Source organism: Lytechinus variegatus, chromosome 3, assembly GCF_018143015.1.
Source record: "Lytechinus variegatus isolate NC3 chromosome 3, Lvar_3.0, whole genome shotgun sequence".
NCBI lineage: Eukaryota > Metazoa > Echinodermata > Echinoidea > Temnopleuroida > Toxopneustidae > Lytechinus > Lytechinus variegatus.
In genome coordinates, this window is record NC_054742.1 from 28,109,147 (window position 1) to 28,125,911 (window position 16,765).

Consider the following 16,765-nt stretch of genomic DNA (forward strand, 5'->3'; position numbering starts at 1 on the left):
ACTACTGCTACTATTACTACTACTGCTTCTGCAAAAATTTTGAGGGGGTCAAAATGGCATATGGAGCAAATTTTATGAAATTTCTACATTTTAAACAAAAGTCTTACTTTGATATAATGTGCAGAAAAAAGTATATGCCACTCTTTCAATTTCCTTTTTTCCCTTACTCCCTATTTCGACTAGGTCATTAAACATAAACATAAACATTGAGGGGAAAATCACACTTATCAAAATGAACAATGAATGCTAACAAACAAAATTCATTCATTCAAACATAATTTTATAATTTATAAAGGACAAAAAATTATCTACACAGACCCTGTTTTACATCGCTTCCCTGTGACGTAATACAATTGATAAAATAAAATTAAAATCAGAGCTGATGGATATGAATTAAACAAAGCAGAACAAAACACGTATATAAAAGGAAATATGATTCAAAACTTCTTGATTCGACGGCAGACCGCTGAAATTTAAGCTAATTTTATCCTGTGTAAAAACAAAATTTTATTATTTTTATCGGTTATAAATACATCTTTAGGTATTTAGTAAATCCAATTTATTGTCTATATATCTTGTAGATAAATATTTACTATTTGATAGTATTTTACTTAAACTTAATCCCAGTGATTATCTGTTACAAGAGAGATAATTTTAATCTGGAATCAGTATGGAATCATTGGATTATAGCCCCATCACTTTTCTATCTGGCATGTACACGTTATTTTCCCTTCCCTTTCAAGGCGGGGAATCATGAAAAAGAATAAATTGTGAGTTGTGACGACATCTTACCGCCCGTGGCAATCACATCTTCTGCGCATCAGATGATTTTCTTTGACTCCTTAACTCTTTAAACTGACTGAGACGAATGAAAATCTTCTCAGTCAGCAGTGTCAATTCTATTCAGTATATGGACTTGACTCGTTGAACTTCATGCGGAACAACCTAAAGGAACATCTGCAATACATGATTGCACACCAATGTCATTTTAATCACTTTGTTTTATTCCTTGAGTTTCTCCTCATCGAGAAACCAGCTAATATGCTGATCAAACCTCACGTTCTGAAGACGCACAATGTTAAAGGGAAAATATATGAGAGCGGTAAAAATATGAAAACATTAAGAGTTAAATTCACAGTCACATAGTGATAAAGAAATAATTTGATACAGATTTAGAGTTAATAGTGATAGGTCCATACCGTCCATTAACATAACACAGCTACTACATGCATTTACTCTTACTACATGAAGGTACTATAGGCTACCATGTATACCCTGGCCATCGCTGAGTGATATACAACAATCAATATCATATCTGGTATCTATTCTCCTCATCTGGATTAAGTTCAGCGCAATGTCGATAAATTCATGTTGAATGAAAGCACGTCATTCGAACCCACGACCCTCTGTCTGAAAGAGGGGATTTAAAACTATCAGTTTATTCATTCCAATTTCTCATCAGGTTGAAAATGATAGATATACACAGATTTCATCACAACTTTACAATCATGCAATGATTGTACGACTCGGTACTAACCGAATAAAATATTAATTTAGTACATTCTGAAAAAAAAAACGCTGATGAATGGTATTAAATCGGAATACCTCATAAATCACGTACGACCAACCCCCACCCCCCCAAAAAAAAAAAATCCAAATAATCCTTTAAGGGAATGCCAGCAAAATAGAAAAAATACAAGAAGCTTTAGGCATGTCAGGTAGGGACAGAGATAGATAGATAGATAGAAAGAACGATATGTAGATAGATAGAGGGGGGGAGAGAGTGAGAGATGGAGAGAAGAGAGGAGGGTGAGAGGGAGGAGGAGAGATGTGGAGAGAGAGGGGTAGGAAAGTGGGTCGGGGCTTAGTTACTTTACATGGATTTTAATCTGATAATTCCTTTTTTTTTCATCTGGGTTTTTGCGAGTGATCTGGCTGACGTTACTTTTAACATGATCTCTCTTTCAAATAACTAAAAATGACAGTGTTTTCTTTCCTAATGTGCTTCATCAGCTTCCCAAACCTAAGAGCAAGACAAAAACAATAGGAAAAGGCAAGAAGATGGTGACTGAAGGGGAAAATCATCAAGGTGATACCAAGTGCGCCTCCTGTGCAGGTTGAAGGAATAGGGTGTATAGGTGGTGTAGGGTTAACGCTATTAGCGTAACTACTAACTCTAAGTGACAGCTGACACTGGACCAACAACCGTGTTTCATCCACCCTTCTTTCCGTCTACGAAGTACTTTTTTTCTAAAAGACAGCAAAGCTCTTTAGCGATAAGAGTAAAAAAATCCGGCAGGACAAACTGAAGATTTGATTCAGTTGGGCTTGTACTGGTTGGAGAGAGCTGGTGTCCTAAAGTGCGTCCAGCTTTTTAAAGGCTCTCCTCATTTTACTCGGTCCTGCACAAAGATTGTACACCATGTATAGCTTTGTGGACCAACTACGCCAGCATAGGCGGAAACTTCTAGTATTGGTGGCCCTGGCAGCGTTTGCTGTATCATGCCAAGGACAAGGTAGGATAAAACATAACTTGTGTAGCTTTGTTTTTAGTTAGACATCGGGTTTTTTGAGAAATAATAACAGATATAAAATAAATTCAATTAAAAAACAATAAAAAATCACAACCGATTTGATTAAGATTGACGTTGTGTTCGTGGTATCGCAAGTATTTTATTTATTTTTGTTTCACATGGATGAATATCTGTGGAGCTTCAGCTTGATGGTATGTGTTATAAAATTGTAGGGGAAAAAGAAACGAAACAAATTGATTACTAATTTGATCAATAATATAGACCTGTTCTGTGCAGAAGCTTGCTTGTGTGTCCATGCAATCTCCCCCTCTCTCTAAAACAACAACAACAAACATTGAAGTTAGTGTTTTTATCTTGTTAATCAGTTGCGACATGGTGAAATAGAGACAATAATTCATGCAAGAAATGCGTCAACGTAGTACCTTCTTGCGTAAGAAAGTTTTTCTTCACATACATCGCTCAACATCCATGTTTACAGTCTCCGATGTGTGTTTAAACTTTGTTCTGTATTTGAAAAATCATGCAATCTACTGAATGCTATTAAATAAAACAGCCACTTGTTAAGTAATAATTTTAGGAATATATCACATGTTTAATACGTCTATGAATATACGCTTGCTTTGATTTAATGTGAATTAGAACACTTCAGTCGTTATTTGTATAAATGGTACTCTAAGTTTCGATAGTTTGATAATAATTTCATAACTTGCTCGTTTCGAAAATTTATATTTTCTACCCATAGTACCCATGGGCTGTAAAGTATGTTATAAATCCCTGAAGCATAGTAAAGACATCTTTCATTAAGTATAAATATTTTTTAAACAAAATTTAAACAAGAGACATTCAAAGAGCATGGGTTAGTGATATATGTAGTTCAAAAAGCTTGATCATTGAAAGCCATAACCCCTTGGCAAAATAAACAAAATATATCGCCAAATAGACCTAAAGAAATCATGACTTTTCACCAAACCATCGTTATATAAGAATATGATATCACATATACAGGGCCTATAATTGTATTCAATACTGACATTGACTTAAAAGGAAAAGGGTAGCGACTTAAATCCGCAATGATTAATTAGAAATTTGACAGAAACGTACAATATTTTCTATAATCATTGTCGTTTTGGAGATGTAAATATATATGCTTGAAAGTAAATTCAGAGACTCGGCAATGGAGCCCTAAGACAAAAAAGAAAATTATATGGAACTATTGCATGCTGGATTGTATTCCAAGTTATGAAAGACACTCAACTGCTCCATAAATTATGATATGTGCATTGAAGGTCACTTTTAAGATTACAGGTTAGATGTCAGAAGCTATTATCTATTTTGGGGTATTAGCCTGTAAGACAATTTCATAATATATGTATTTAGGATAGTGACTCAATTAGTGATTTAGTATTTAGTGATTAGTATTAAGTGATAGTAACTACTAAATATTTTTGTATTATTATACAGATAAATTCTAAAAATAAAAAGGATTTTTTTCTTCGAATGACATTGGGGTATTTAAATTAATGTATTAGCTATGTGGATATTGTTCTTGATAGATTGAACTTCCTGTTTACAGTCAAAACAGTAAATAGTGGTAAAAGCCTTTCTGCAAATTCAGAATAAAAACTTAAGTTATTGGGAATTTGATGTTGGGCCTTGGTCACAGTTTTAAAATCAAATACAAACACAACACATGTTTGATACACATTTTAAACATATCTTAATAGACTAATATAATTGACCAAGTGCTATATATTCTATCCCATCCTTTTTTTTAATTCACAGTCACTGTAGGAAGTGGTACATGAGAGGCTGTTGTGCCTATGGTCAAAATATAATAAGATCAAAAGAGAAGACACTTTATGTATATTACTACTACTAATAATGCCCAATATTTATAACACACTTTTCCCAAATGACCCAGAGCGCTCACAATTTTAGTTTACCTAATACATACAAAAAACAAATACACAATAACAAACTAGTTCTCCTACCTGGGACAATTTCTAAACAATCAGACAAATATTTTGGGGCTAGGTTATTAAAGGACAAGTCCACCCCAACACAAACTTGATTTTAATAAAAAGAGAAAAATTCAACAAGCATAACACTAAAATTTTTATCAAAATAAGAAAGTTATGACACTTTAAAGTTTCGCTTAATTTCACAAAACTGTTATATGCACATCCTGGTCGGTATGCAAATGAGGAGACATATGGCGCATCCACTCAATATTTCTTTTGTATTTCATTACATAAAATATGAAATATTCTAATTTTCTCTTAATTGTCAAGGGAAACAACGATTGATTCCTCCCTGAACATAAGGAATTAGCATTGTTTAATACTATATGATTCAGTAAAGTCAGTCCCTATGGTCAAATCTGTAAAAAATGAAATATTGCATAATTCAAACAATATAAAAACAGGAGAAATAGTGAGTGATGGACATAATCGACTGACTCATTTACATGTCACTGAGTTGTGCATATCACTGTTTTGTGAAAAATAAGCGAAACTTCAAAATGCCATAACTTTTTTTTATTTTACATCCGATTTTGATGAAATTTTCAGCACTATGTTTGTTTAGTTTTTGTCTATTTATTCAAATCAACATTTTTTGGGGTCGACTTGACCTTTAAGTGATTTGTATACCAAAAGATGTAGCTTAAAATGATTCGTTTTCTAATACTTTTCTTTGAATCAATGCTTTTTCAATATGAATGAACTAAAAATATCAAAACACGGAATTAGTTGATTGGAATTCATATGCATATCTACAAATAAAAGTTTGGCTAGCAGTTTTTATTGCATGATATAACTTTAAATAACACACACAAACGTCTGATGTGCTGAAGTGTGGCGGCATCGAAAAAGAATAAACTTGCTTTTCGCCAGGGGTACTAGGAAATACCTAAAATCAATTGATAATTTTTTTTCCAAAATCTTTGTTAGTAAGTAAAGTAAAGTTGGTAGTAATCTTAGTCAGTTTTAAATTGACACCATGCTATCAAATACGAATAGTTTGATAGAGTGAATCAAGCATGGCTATTTTCATTTTTATGAGTTGAAGCGGAAGGTGTACAGGACAATCAGAAAACATCTGCAAAAAAGATTATTTCTATAGTGTAGTCTTCATGGAAGTGATTAAAAATAATAGCATTGAGTTTTTACCTCACTCTACTGAAAAATAAATAGTTTTACTATTTCATCTTAAATTTCCAGAGACAGCAGAATTTTTTATCCGGTAATTGTGTAATTTATAATTTCTGAAATGATTCATAGTTTTTTATTAAATAGATAATCCGAATTGCATAAATACTGCCTATAATCATAACTGAAAATTGCTTATATTATTAAGCTGTTCTTTTACAGCACATTCCGAAAATGATAACCACAGATAAAATACACAAAATGTGCACATTGATATTTTTTGTGATTCTTGCTATTCAAAAAGAGATAAATAACAATTTGTTATGTATGAGGAGACACAACTAGAATCCAGAATTTACAGGAAGATCGAAATTGTCAACGCAGCTTTTTTTCTTGAAGGTATTCGTTGGGATAATTTTCTCTAGACTATTTTAAAAGATTGGGGTGGGTCTAGATATTGTTGATAGGACATGGTGTTTCACTATTGATTCGCAGTGTGAACAAATTTTATTCTGTGAATGTCTCTTTTTGGTGTCCCTCGGGACGTCATGCTAGGACCACTCGTGGGATTGGACTTTTCGCTAACAAACACCCTGCGTTCTCTGTCAAGGCTATTACCAATTCTGTCAAATCCACAGATTCCGCATCTTTTCTTTTCTATTAAGCCAACAAGCTGTTTCGACAAATTAAATCAGTGTATTTGTCGGGGTATCGCGACGTCGAGTTAACTCATTAAAATCAGGACAATCGGATGACTTTTCCATTGTGTCTTAGACGTGCTGAGAATAAAAGTGATTACATTAGCATGCAACTTCAGTATGGAGTTATGTGAAAATACTTTGACACATGCCTACCTAGATGTATTTCTGTCAAGTTAAGATTTGTTTGGTTAGATTTGATTACAATTGTCTTTTATTTGACACTCTTTAATATCGTCATAAGTACGTGCAAGTTATATATTACCTCATGTTGTAGATATATGTACGTAATATATTCAATAAAACAATTAAAATTGTCTTATCGTGTCACAATAATCTAAGAAATACAAATATGTTGTACTATGGCATAGTGACTTCTTAAGTTTGTCCATGGACGCCAACTGATGAATATTTATTCCATTATTCACACACTGATGAAAAATAAATTCAGAAGAGATTTCTGTAGAGAAGTGTAGAGTATGAAGGTCTCCTAGTTAATATTCACATTTAAGTCAATTTTGTTCGCAGATGTGTACCTAGGACATAGGAAAACAATATATTCGGCTTGTTAATCTTGGACGAAAGTCATACGCTCATATATACATGATAGATGAGGCGACTATTGGAATTATTTCCCTTGTGCAACCTAATGATCGCACACGCACATGCCATGCATAATAGATTTGATCATGGTATTTCCAAATGGAATTCTGTTGAGATCAATAATAAAGAAAGTTATATTGTATTGACAATATATTTGTGAGTAACGTACCGGAGTAAAATAACCACGGTGGTCATTATCTACGATGGAGGCGATCAATTATGAACAAATATGAATAGGGTAATTTAATATGTTCAAGTTTCCTCTCCCTTTTAAGAAATACACATGGTAACATTTTCACTCTCTAACAAAACAGGGAAGTAGTCTGCATTGTAGATTGTAGCTGCTATTTACCTAGAATATATTTGCACGAGCATGCATGCCTTAAGACATACAAGTAAGCTTCGCACTAGTGGCAGAGTCTCAGATTCAAAAAAATAAAAAAAATACGGCACGAAGACATAGTCGTTGCAATAGCGCCGTCCAAAACGATTGTGTATTTTTTTACCAGTCACTGAACATTTGTTTTTGCAAAGAAGTTTCAAGATTCAATTGCAATCAATCAATATTCAATATTTTTTTACAGACGTCATTAAGATAATTTTGTTTGTGCAACGTGCCATCAAATCTCCTTTATTGGGCTGATTTTGCTGGAATATCCAGCGCAGTCATCCATGACACTGCAGAGAATTCGATGTATTTTCTTTTTCTTTTTTTAGTAGAGAATTAGTAACAATCCAAGATGATGATACAACATTGACTTTTTTTCTTTTATCTTCATTTTCCTGTATAACATCGTCTCATTTGCATGCTTGTGCAAGTTGCATGAATAGTCTTATAATATTTACTATAAGTCTGCCAAATAATGTATCATACGTGCTTAAATAAAAAAAAAGATGTAAATAGGATCTTTCATCGGTTTTCAAATTAGGGAAACAAAATTCCATTTGATGATAGGTACACAAATTTAAACATAAAATCAATAATACCACTTATTAAATGATATGAGTGTCCTCAAGTTTGAAATCTAAAATATTCTTTGTGGGTAAAGATAACCTGAAAGGTAAAATTATAAACTACACGAAGGATATTCAAATTAATGAAATGGGTGGCTACTTGGGACCCGAAACTTATATTTCTTTTACCAGTCCATTAAATCATATTACTGCCTTCTCTTTCAAAAAATACCATCTGCATTTCCCTTAAATGAGGGGGGGGGTTCATGTAATCGAAATCTAAGGGTTGAATCATTACAAAACTTATAGGGTCAGGAATAAATGGAAAACGTCCTTCCTTTTGTAAATAGATATATAGATACAAAAAACGTTAGATAAAAATAGACCCCAGTCAGTTACATGTTTTCTGTATATGCATGATATACCATCAGCGTTTGCATGATATTTCCCTCATTTACTAATCATCCCAATCACTAATCATGGAATGAATTTTCATCTCATTACTAATTAAGTAGAATTCCCAAGACCTTAATGATATATTGGCACTCGATTGATGGTTGAACATACCCATGGAATGGCTCCTCCCACGACTGTATCTTTAAACTTCAAAGCATGTTGCGCGGAAATTGAAGTGAGTATAAGTTTAGAACTTCTAATTATAATTTTTAGTTTCCCTTCTATAAAAGGATGTGTGTATTATAGATCAGCAATATCATTCAAGCAAATGCATTGAATAAACCCACTGTAGAAAAATATAATGCAAGTTATGCTGAACGTTAAATGTGATTTTTCACACAGAGATATTTTTCAAATAATTATTTCAGTAAAACATTGATTTTACGTGATATCATATCCTTAAACGTCATGAACGTTTGTGTTCCCACCTTAAACTTAGATAACGTATTTGTGTTTTTTAAATCGGAATATACAAAAGAAGATAATGAAGTGATATTCAACAAATAAAATTAAGAAAGCAGAATGTGTTGCAATGCATGATTGTGTGCACATCATTTTAGATAACAGAACAAGTCTCTAAAAAATTATATATATTTCCTGAGGGAAACTCATACATACCTTTCCGCTGATCAACCAGGTCTCTTAGTTACAAAAGAAAAAAAGATAGAGAAAATTGATTTCAAGTGTAACGATTTTTCTTATATACATGTATGTATATGCAGATAAAACGATAATCTTCCTGTATGATTCCTTTAATCCAACTTGTTATCGTTGTAGTGACACTGGGATTTGCCCCAGTAATATAGTATACATGCATTCAGTAGAATTGCCTGTTCAGGGGTTCGTTGCATAAAGAGTTTAAACTCAAGTGAATGATTAGACGCAACTCCCATATATGCGAGCTTCTGATTGGTTGAATATCAGGTTGCGTTTAACTTTTTGAGTTGCGTTTAATAGTATTAATACTTTTGCAACGAGCCCGAGATTGCATGAAACCTGTTTTGAGAACGCATGGACAAATTTGCAAGAGAACACATCATATTCTGCACTTGACAGTTAAGTAATTATGCGAGATGGTTAAAAAAAAGTATATTTGTGCATTAAATGGGGGAGAATGAATTAAAAAGAATAACTACGTACCATGTATTTCTGCAAGATTTCAACTACAGACTGTTTCTTAAAAGGGGTAATCAATGTTCAAAGGTCAGCTTTTATCAACAATACATGGTTTTGTCTTCTGAATATTTGCTACAATACTTATTAAGTCATCAGCTTTAATTTGATACCTTGCTTGCATTAATTAGACCACGTAGTTATGGACCTTTGCAGGTAAAGGGTACAAAACCTACTTTTCCCAAGATTATTTTTATTGTAATTTGGGGGAACATTGGGTTTTCTCACATCAATTTTCAATGAAATGTAATGCCCTCTACTAACTTTTTGCGTTTGGATGAAATGTTACATAACATAACCGGTGTTTAGCTGCAATTACTGCACTTGCAGGTGCATATTTGGCATGAGATCGATGTTCTCTATCATAATCTCACAAATGTCACAAAATCAATACATACAGGACCGACTGGGGAGGTAAACTCATTAAAAGTGTTGGTGCAAAATATTGGGATAATAGTGTGTTCACCAGAGATTAATCTAGGAATTGAATAATGTATATCACAATCACTAAAAGTTATCAGAGGGTATTGCCTTCATCAAACCAACGATGAAACAAAAAACTTACAGATAATGTGGTTTCGTACTTTACAAACCAAAATCATGGGGGAAAAGTAGATCTGTACTCTCCACCCTCGGATGAGTTTCACTTTAAAGCTGATAAGTTTTACAACTTGTTGTAGACTTGTAGTAAATATTCCACAAGTATAACCTTTTATTAATGGCAAAGCTGACCTTTGAACTTCAGTTCCGTTAATTTTTTTTATAAAAAATAGAATGTATTTATGTTAAGTAGTTCTGAAGAACTGTAAGAATATTATTTCGTGCATGACTCCCAAGTTCAATTTACGTTTGAGTTTCTGCGTCATATTTGTTTTTTCTAATTCCTACCAAGAAACTCTGAACGTAACAGTTTTCCCCGACTTAATCATTTACAATTAAATGCCACGTCTTTAAGAAATTCCTGGAAGGAAATACTTTCATATATCTATTACACTTTGCAGATGTTAGATTAGGAAGTGGATATCATGGTCCATTGTAATGTCACACTCTTCACAATATATTAGCATTTTAGTTTTCACGCATTCCGATTTGTAACATGTGAACGTTTATGTTCAAATCTGGGCACATTACAAAACAAAACTTAGTCATTAATTTGGAAATAATTTGGTACATTGACAAATGTTTGTAGTATATGCAACCGTGGCTCATATTGGACACACAGCTCGGCGTCTTTTCGGTCACAATCAACCACTTTATGCATTAACAAAAACAATGGGGATTCAGAAAGCCAATGACGAATAAATTATGATGGATACTACTTTTGTTGAGGTACCAAAAAAAAAAGATGAGAGTTTCTCCTAATACACACCCTCATACATACACACCTACAAAGAATTACTACAAGTCCTATCCAGTGTTCACTCCTTGTATTATTAAATTCACCGTGTATTAAAGGGGGAGTTCATCCTGACCAAAAAAATGAAAGTGGCAAAAAACACAATAAAATACGGGAGAAGGTTCGAGGAAAATCCATCAAAGATTAACAACAAATATTAAAATTTTACTATTTTTTTTATATCTTTGTCGCCATATGGGAGCAGCTTTCCCATTTATCTTCTGGTGAAGAAGTAAAAGAAATGTTATTTTCTTAACAAGCGAAAATGTTTTTATTCCAACTTCATTATATCAACAGTTTTCACACCCGCCCCTGAAAGAAAAAAAAATCATGAACCATTAAAAAATTGAAATTTATGCATTTGATATCACATAACATTGTGTGATATAATCTTGGATGGATTTTCTTGAAAGCTTTACTGATACGTTTTACTATATTTTTTCTTACAACATACTTCCTTCAGGGTGAACTTCCCCATTGGTAATGTTAATTAATCAAGAAACTAAGTTAAACTGGTGTCTTTTTATCTACAAATGTCATCAATAGAGATAACTGTCTATTACCAATACCACGTAATTATAACAAGAGGAGTAAATGATAATTACTATATACAAATTTTGTGTTTCTTCTAGTTTCATCAATTTCTGTGAGTTTTTCATCTGCGGAACCTTTGTTACCTTGCGTATACAGAGGGATCCCATACCTTCACGGTGAAGAATGGAAAGTAGATGAATGTACGACGTGTAATTGCGACAATGCTACTACAACATGTGTGATTGAGAGTTGTCAGCCCGCCTTCTGCGCTGAGCCCATAAAGCCGGAAGGAGAATGTTGCTTTCTTTGTCCTTACAGTAAGTATCCAAACTTTATACGGTACTAAAATATCGATATCCTGACATGGAAGAAACAAAGGGCCTTTCCACGCGTGAATCTTGAATCATAAATGTATTGATGATTGCAATTCTTATTTAGAATCATTAGACCTTTCACACGCTCACTCGAAAATTGTGATTTGAATTCGAATTCTCGAGCGAAGGGGTATGTAACCTTGGTGACTGGTCAATCAAAGCACTGCATCGATACGATGAGTGCATGACAATTGTATTATCTACGGAAGTGCTTGAAAGGACACGTAACCAGAATATGTTTTAGAGGTCAAGCCTTTCACACGTAAAATTCGTACGGTAATTTGAGTGAAACTTAATTGGAATTCACCTACGGAGTAGAATTTGAATTCGTGATTTTGATAAGCGTTCATGATTATAGTTTGGTTGCTATCAATTCGTCATTAGCCTTATTTTTCACTGAAATCATCATTCACATTGCAATTGTTTTACCGTGTGAAAGGGCGGAAAGTTTTTGGAGTTACTATACTTCAAAACGAAAGACACATCATTTAATATGTAAGGCAATATCCAATTCCAAATCATTTTAATCGCAGAGGCTAAGCTCGAGATATACGGGCTACAAATGATTTTTGAAAAATAGTAGAGAAATTACTCATCATCTAATGTTATTAGCATTTGACATCTGAGTAAGACAGATAGTCGAACTTTTCTATTCGCCTCCTCCCTCACCCTACCTTTCTCTATTAAATCATATATCTATTTTATCCCCTACCTCTCTCTGATCCCAGATGTAAGGGTGAGGAGGGTCAGTCCTGACATCACGAGTTCAAATACCATCGCAGAAGGAGGAGACAACAGCCTCGTTCTTGATATTCCAATCAAGTTCCAGGAAGCCCAGGATACTACAGGTGTCCTAGGAGAAGGTCTCTGGAGACTCAGTATGTGGGCTTCCGCTACTCCCGATGGCAGAGGAGCAAGGTAAGCCTTGATTACCAATTCCTTTATCGCCTTGATTTCTTGAGGAGGCTATGAAGACTATGCACACGCAATAATTGTAATGCGTAGTTGATGGGTATTTTGAAGTTGACACTGGCCAATTGTAGGTTTTGTGGGAGGCATGTACACAGCAAAAACTGTGGTGTTAACCGGTGTACATAGAGGACCACACCAGTTATTTTACACCGGTGTTAAATTGGTGGTGTTAGTTTTACACCTATAGGTGTTATTACAACACCTATGGTTGTTACATTTACACTCTTTGGTGTTATGTTCAATTTCTAGTGTGTTATTTTAACACCTCAGGGTATGGTCCTCTATTAACACCAATTGGTGTCAATTTTAACACCACAGTTTTTACAGTGTAGGGTGCCACAATAAAACTTAATACTGTAATGGTGCATGCAAACATAGAAGAAAAATCATTTTGTTTTTCTTTCACCTATGCAGAAAGATATATTTTTTTAAATGAATAGTTTACCTTACCTTTGAAAGTATATGAATGATCAAGATGATGATACAGGGTTGAGATCAATGAAAATAGTTCTGTGTGTATATGTTTCTTCAAATAAAGGTTTGGGTATCAGAGAAATGTTATCGACGAAACCCAGATGGCACAGTATTACAAGAAGAAGGAACCTTTCTCTTTCCGCGATGTCGAGTTTAACTTCAATGATCCCTTGGCGGAATGTTCCGATATGGCATATATCTGCGCCCGTATCGACAGAGGAGACAACCCGATAACAAAGGGTGACTTGGGTTATGAGTTCTCAGGGTGGCCCGACGAATACGCCCAAGTTGGTTGCACCGGAGCGCCAGAGTGTAAAGGTATACAAACTTCCGATTATCCGAATCACAAATATTATTCTTTGTAGCATGCCTACTATTCACACTATCATACAAACGATAAGTTATCTGAGAACAGTCTAGGCACGTTATCCAAATTAAAATCATCGCATATTTAAGATATAAAAAATGTTATTTTACTGGTGTTAAACTTTGTTTTCTCTACAATAGAACACTCGGAACAAAAACATAAAACGCGCGGTAGAATGGACGTTATCACCAGTTAATTCGTTAGTGATAAGGATAACGTTTTAAAGTTGTTACCAACCCTTTCGGCATAGAACAAAGTTTGTATAAATAGTTGTTGTTTTGCCCTCATAGGAATTGTCGCCCAGGAAATGGATTGGACATTGGAGCCTTTGGAGACAGTAGTTCCAGGACTTGAAACACCGGTCAGCATTAACAATAACATCATGTTCCGAGAGGGCAATCCTACTTTGTCCGGCAGCGGTTTGTGGCGAATGGGTGTCTTCGGCAGTAGAAACCTACAAGGTTCTGGCGATAAATTTGGTTACGTCTCTCAAACTCTCAGTTTACCTCAGCAAGGTATCACCTTGGAAGAGAATAGTTATCTGGAGGTCATGGATGCAGTTACCGACTTTGAAATTGGTTCCGTCGGTTGTAATGACTATGGTTATATCTGCGTGGAATTTACCGGTGGTGACTCTCCAAGCCCCAACTACTTTTTCCGTGTAGCTGGAGCAATTGATTCATCTCGAGCAGCTAACACCCTAGTAACTTGTAAAGAACAAGAATGTCTTGCAAGTGAGTTTCTCTCGGTTTTTTTATTGATAAAGTGAACATTTCTCGTATCCTCAACCCAGATTCTTGAAATAATGTTGTATTATCATAATGTTCAACCATGCCTATGGGATGGAAGTTGGATAAGAAAACAAAAGAGATTTGAGTATCAAAGACATCAGATAATCAACAAAATACGACTGTTACCATATCAGTATCGATTGCCAGAGTAATAGTATGGGTAAAGAAAATCAGTAGGGTCTTTGCTTAAAGAGTTTTTTTTTCTTCGTTTAGTCATTCATTCTGTCTTTCGATGCAATTCTTTACAGAATTATATCTTGCAAATACATTTAGAGCACAACACAGGTGTAAATAGGAGAGGAGTGGGACATGTTTACGCACAACACATACTTGCAGGGTGGACAAACCCACGACCCGATTGAGCAAACCTGTTCTATTTATTTATCTCATATGATTTAATATCTCTTTTCATTTCGTGTAAAATTAAGAGTGTCTGCGCTTGTAGCATCGACAAAAAGGAAAACATAGGTAAGAAAAAAGTAAGATAAACAAAAGCTTTAATCACGACCTGCAGTATGACCATATTGCATAATTCTTTTCCTCTAGATCTTTGGGCTGAATCTCTGGATTGGTCTCTAACTCCTACGGGCACGGTTTTGCCCGGTCAAGAATCTGAGATCAGTATCGACAGCACTGTCATGTTTGAAATGGATAACAGACCCGTCGAAGGACAGGGACTGTGGAGACAGGGAATTTATGGTAGCAGAAGCCCCGACGGATCTGGAGAGAAGTTCAACTACAAGACCCAAACTCTTGATATGACCCAGGAAAACATCCCTTTGGAACAGGATAGTTCATTGGAGATTACCGGGGCAATGACGGAATTCGAGATTGGCACAGTTGGTTGCAATGATTTCGGATATGTTTGTGTAGAATTTACTGGTGGAGATGACCCAGAACCACTCTACTACTTCCGGGTAGTACGATCAGCAACAGCCAGGCCCGAGGACAATACACTCGTTCTTTGCAAAGAGCAGGAGTGTTTGTCTAGTGAGTATATCCATGGGATATATATATTCATTGAAGTAATGCAAGATAGCGGCCGGAATTTGAAATCTAAATATGCAATAGTGATTACCCATGTAATACTTGTCTTCCTAATGTCAAAAAATGGAAGAAAGTTAAATAACTAATCAACATATTGTAACATTGAAGATACTCTTTCATTATTGCAATAATATTTTGGAAACAATTGGTAAGCATTAAGCTGTTTATTTGGTATTAAGAAATAACATAATGGCCAAAACGGGGCCAAAACACGGCCTCATATCATTTATATAAATGAACACATTCACACAATATTTCAAAGTTTTCATGTTGGCAAGCAGTGAAGTTTTTAGGAAAGTTGCGGAGAGAAAAAGTGATGAAATCGCGCCACTTTCAATATAATAACGCCAGTACAAAAGCTAGGTCGACTATACTTCGAGCATCCCGGGCAAGCGCTAAAAGAGCAGCATCCATTTCAAACGTCTGCTACTTCTTTCGGCGTTCAACAAATTAACAGTTCATTTTTCACACAAGATCCATAAGACTTGTAAAAGCCCAGTAATTTTGCCCTTTTGGGCCCCGACAGCAAACGTGTTCTCTTTCTACTTAAAGAAATACGTCACTGTATAATTTTAATGAACCATGATAATATGACGTCTTCATAGATATCTAATGGTTTACATATTCAACATCATTGAATTACTTAATTCACCTGAAAATGAGTAACATGATCATTGTGGTGTTTTTTTCCACATAAACTAGTTGGCAGAAAATAAAACAGGACACTAAAACATTCTTATTTCCATACGGATTTCTCCTACAGGGGCTGTATTTACCGACTTAGAGGCCGATCTCGGAGACCAATTCATTGTCGAAAACAAGAACAACCCACTTACTGTGGACCTGACTGGAATAACGCACGAAGATTCTACAAACGTTGTCGGAGATGAACTCTGGCTGGTTGGTGCCTATGCCAGCATGAATCCTGATGGCTCTGGAACAAAGACTGGACATGTAGAACAAATTTTAGACCTTGACGGGTCAGGTACACCCCTCATGGATGATGAAAATTTGGTTATGGATGGCAGAAACTTCGAATTTGATATGACGGGAATCCGTTGTGCACAGGCTCCATACCTCTGTTTTGACCTGAATAAGAACCCCAGGGCCAGTGTCAGCTATGTATTTGAAGCTCGTCCAGACGACTCAGTTACAACCACGTGTATTGACATGAGGGAACGTTGCAAAGGTAAGGGACTCTACGGTCCATGAATATGCATATTATTTGATACACATGGCGATT

The 16,765-nt window shown here is 34.9% G+C and overlaps 1 protein-coding gene across 1 annotated transcript in view; it reads left to right on the forward strand.

The window, feature by feature from the left end:
• Nucleotides 1–2,326: 2,326 nt before the first annotated feature.
• The window catches only part of LOC121410689 (collagen alpha-1(I) chain-like), a 59,936-nt gene continuing 45,497 nt past the window's right edge, over nt 2,327–16,765 (forward strand). The window contains exons 1-7 of the mRNA XM_041602936.1: nt 2,327–2,516; nt 11,596–11,814; nt 12,600–12,789; nt 13,382–13,635; nt 13,975–14,418; nt 15,022–15,465; nt 16,286–16,711. Of these exons, the coding sequence (XP_041458870.1) occupies nt 2,423–2,516; nt 11,596–11,814; nt 12,600–12,789; nt 13,382–13,635; nt 13,975–14,418; nt 15,022–15,465; nt 16,286–16,711 (2,071 nt within the window). The 5' untranslated portion in view covers nt 2,327–2,422. The remainder of the gene's footprint in view (nt 2,517–11,595; nt 11,815–12,599; nt 12,790–13,381; nt 13,636–13,974; nt 14,419–15,021; nt 15,466–16,285; nt 16,712–16,765) is intronic.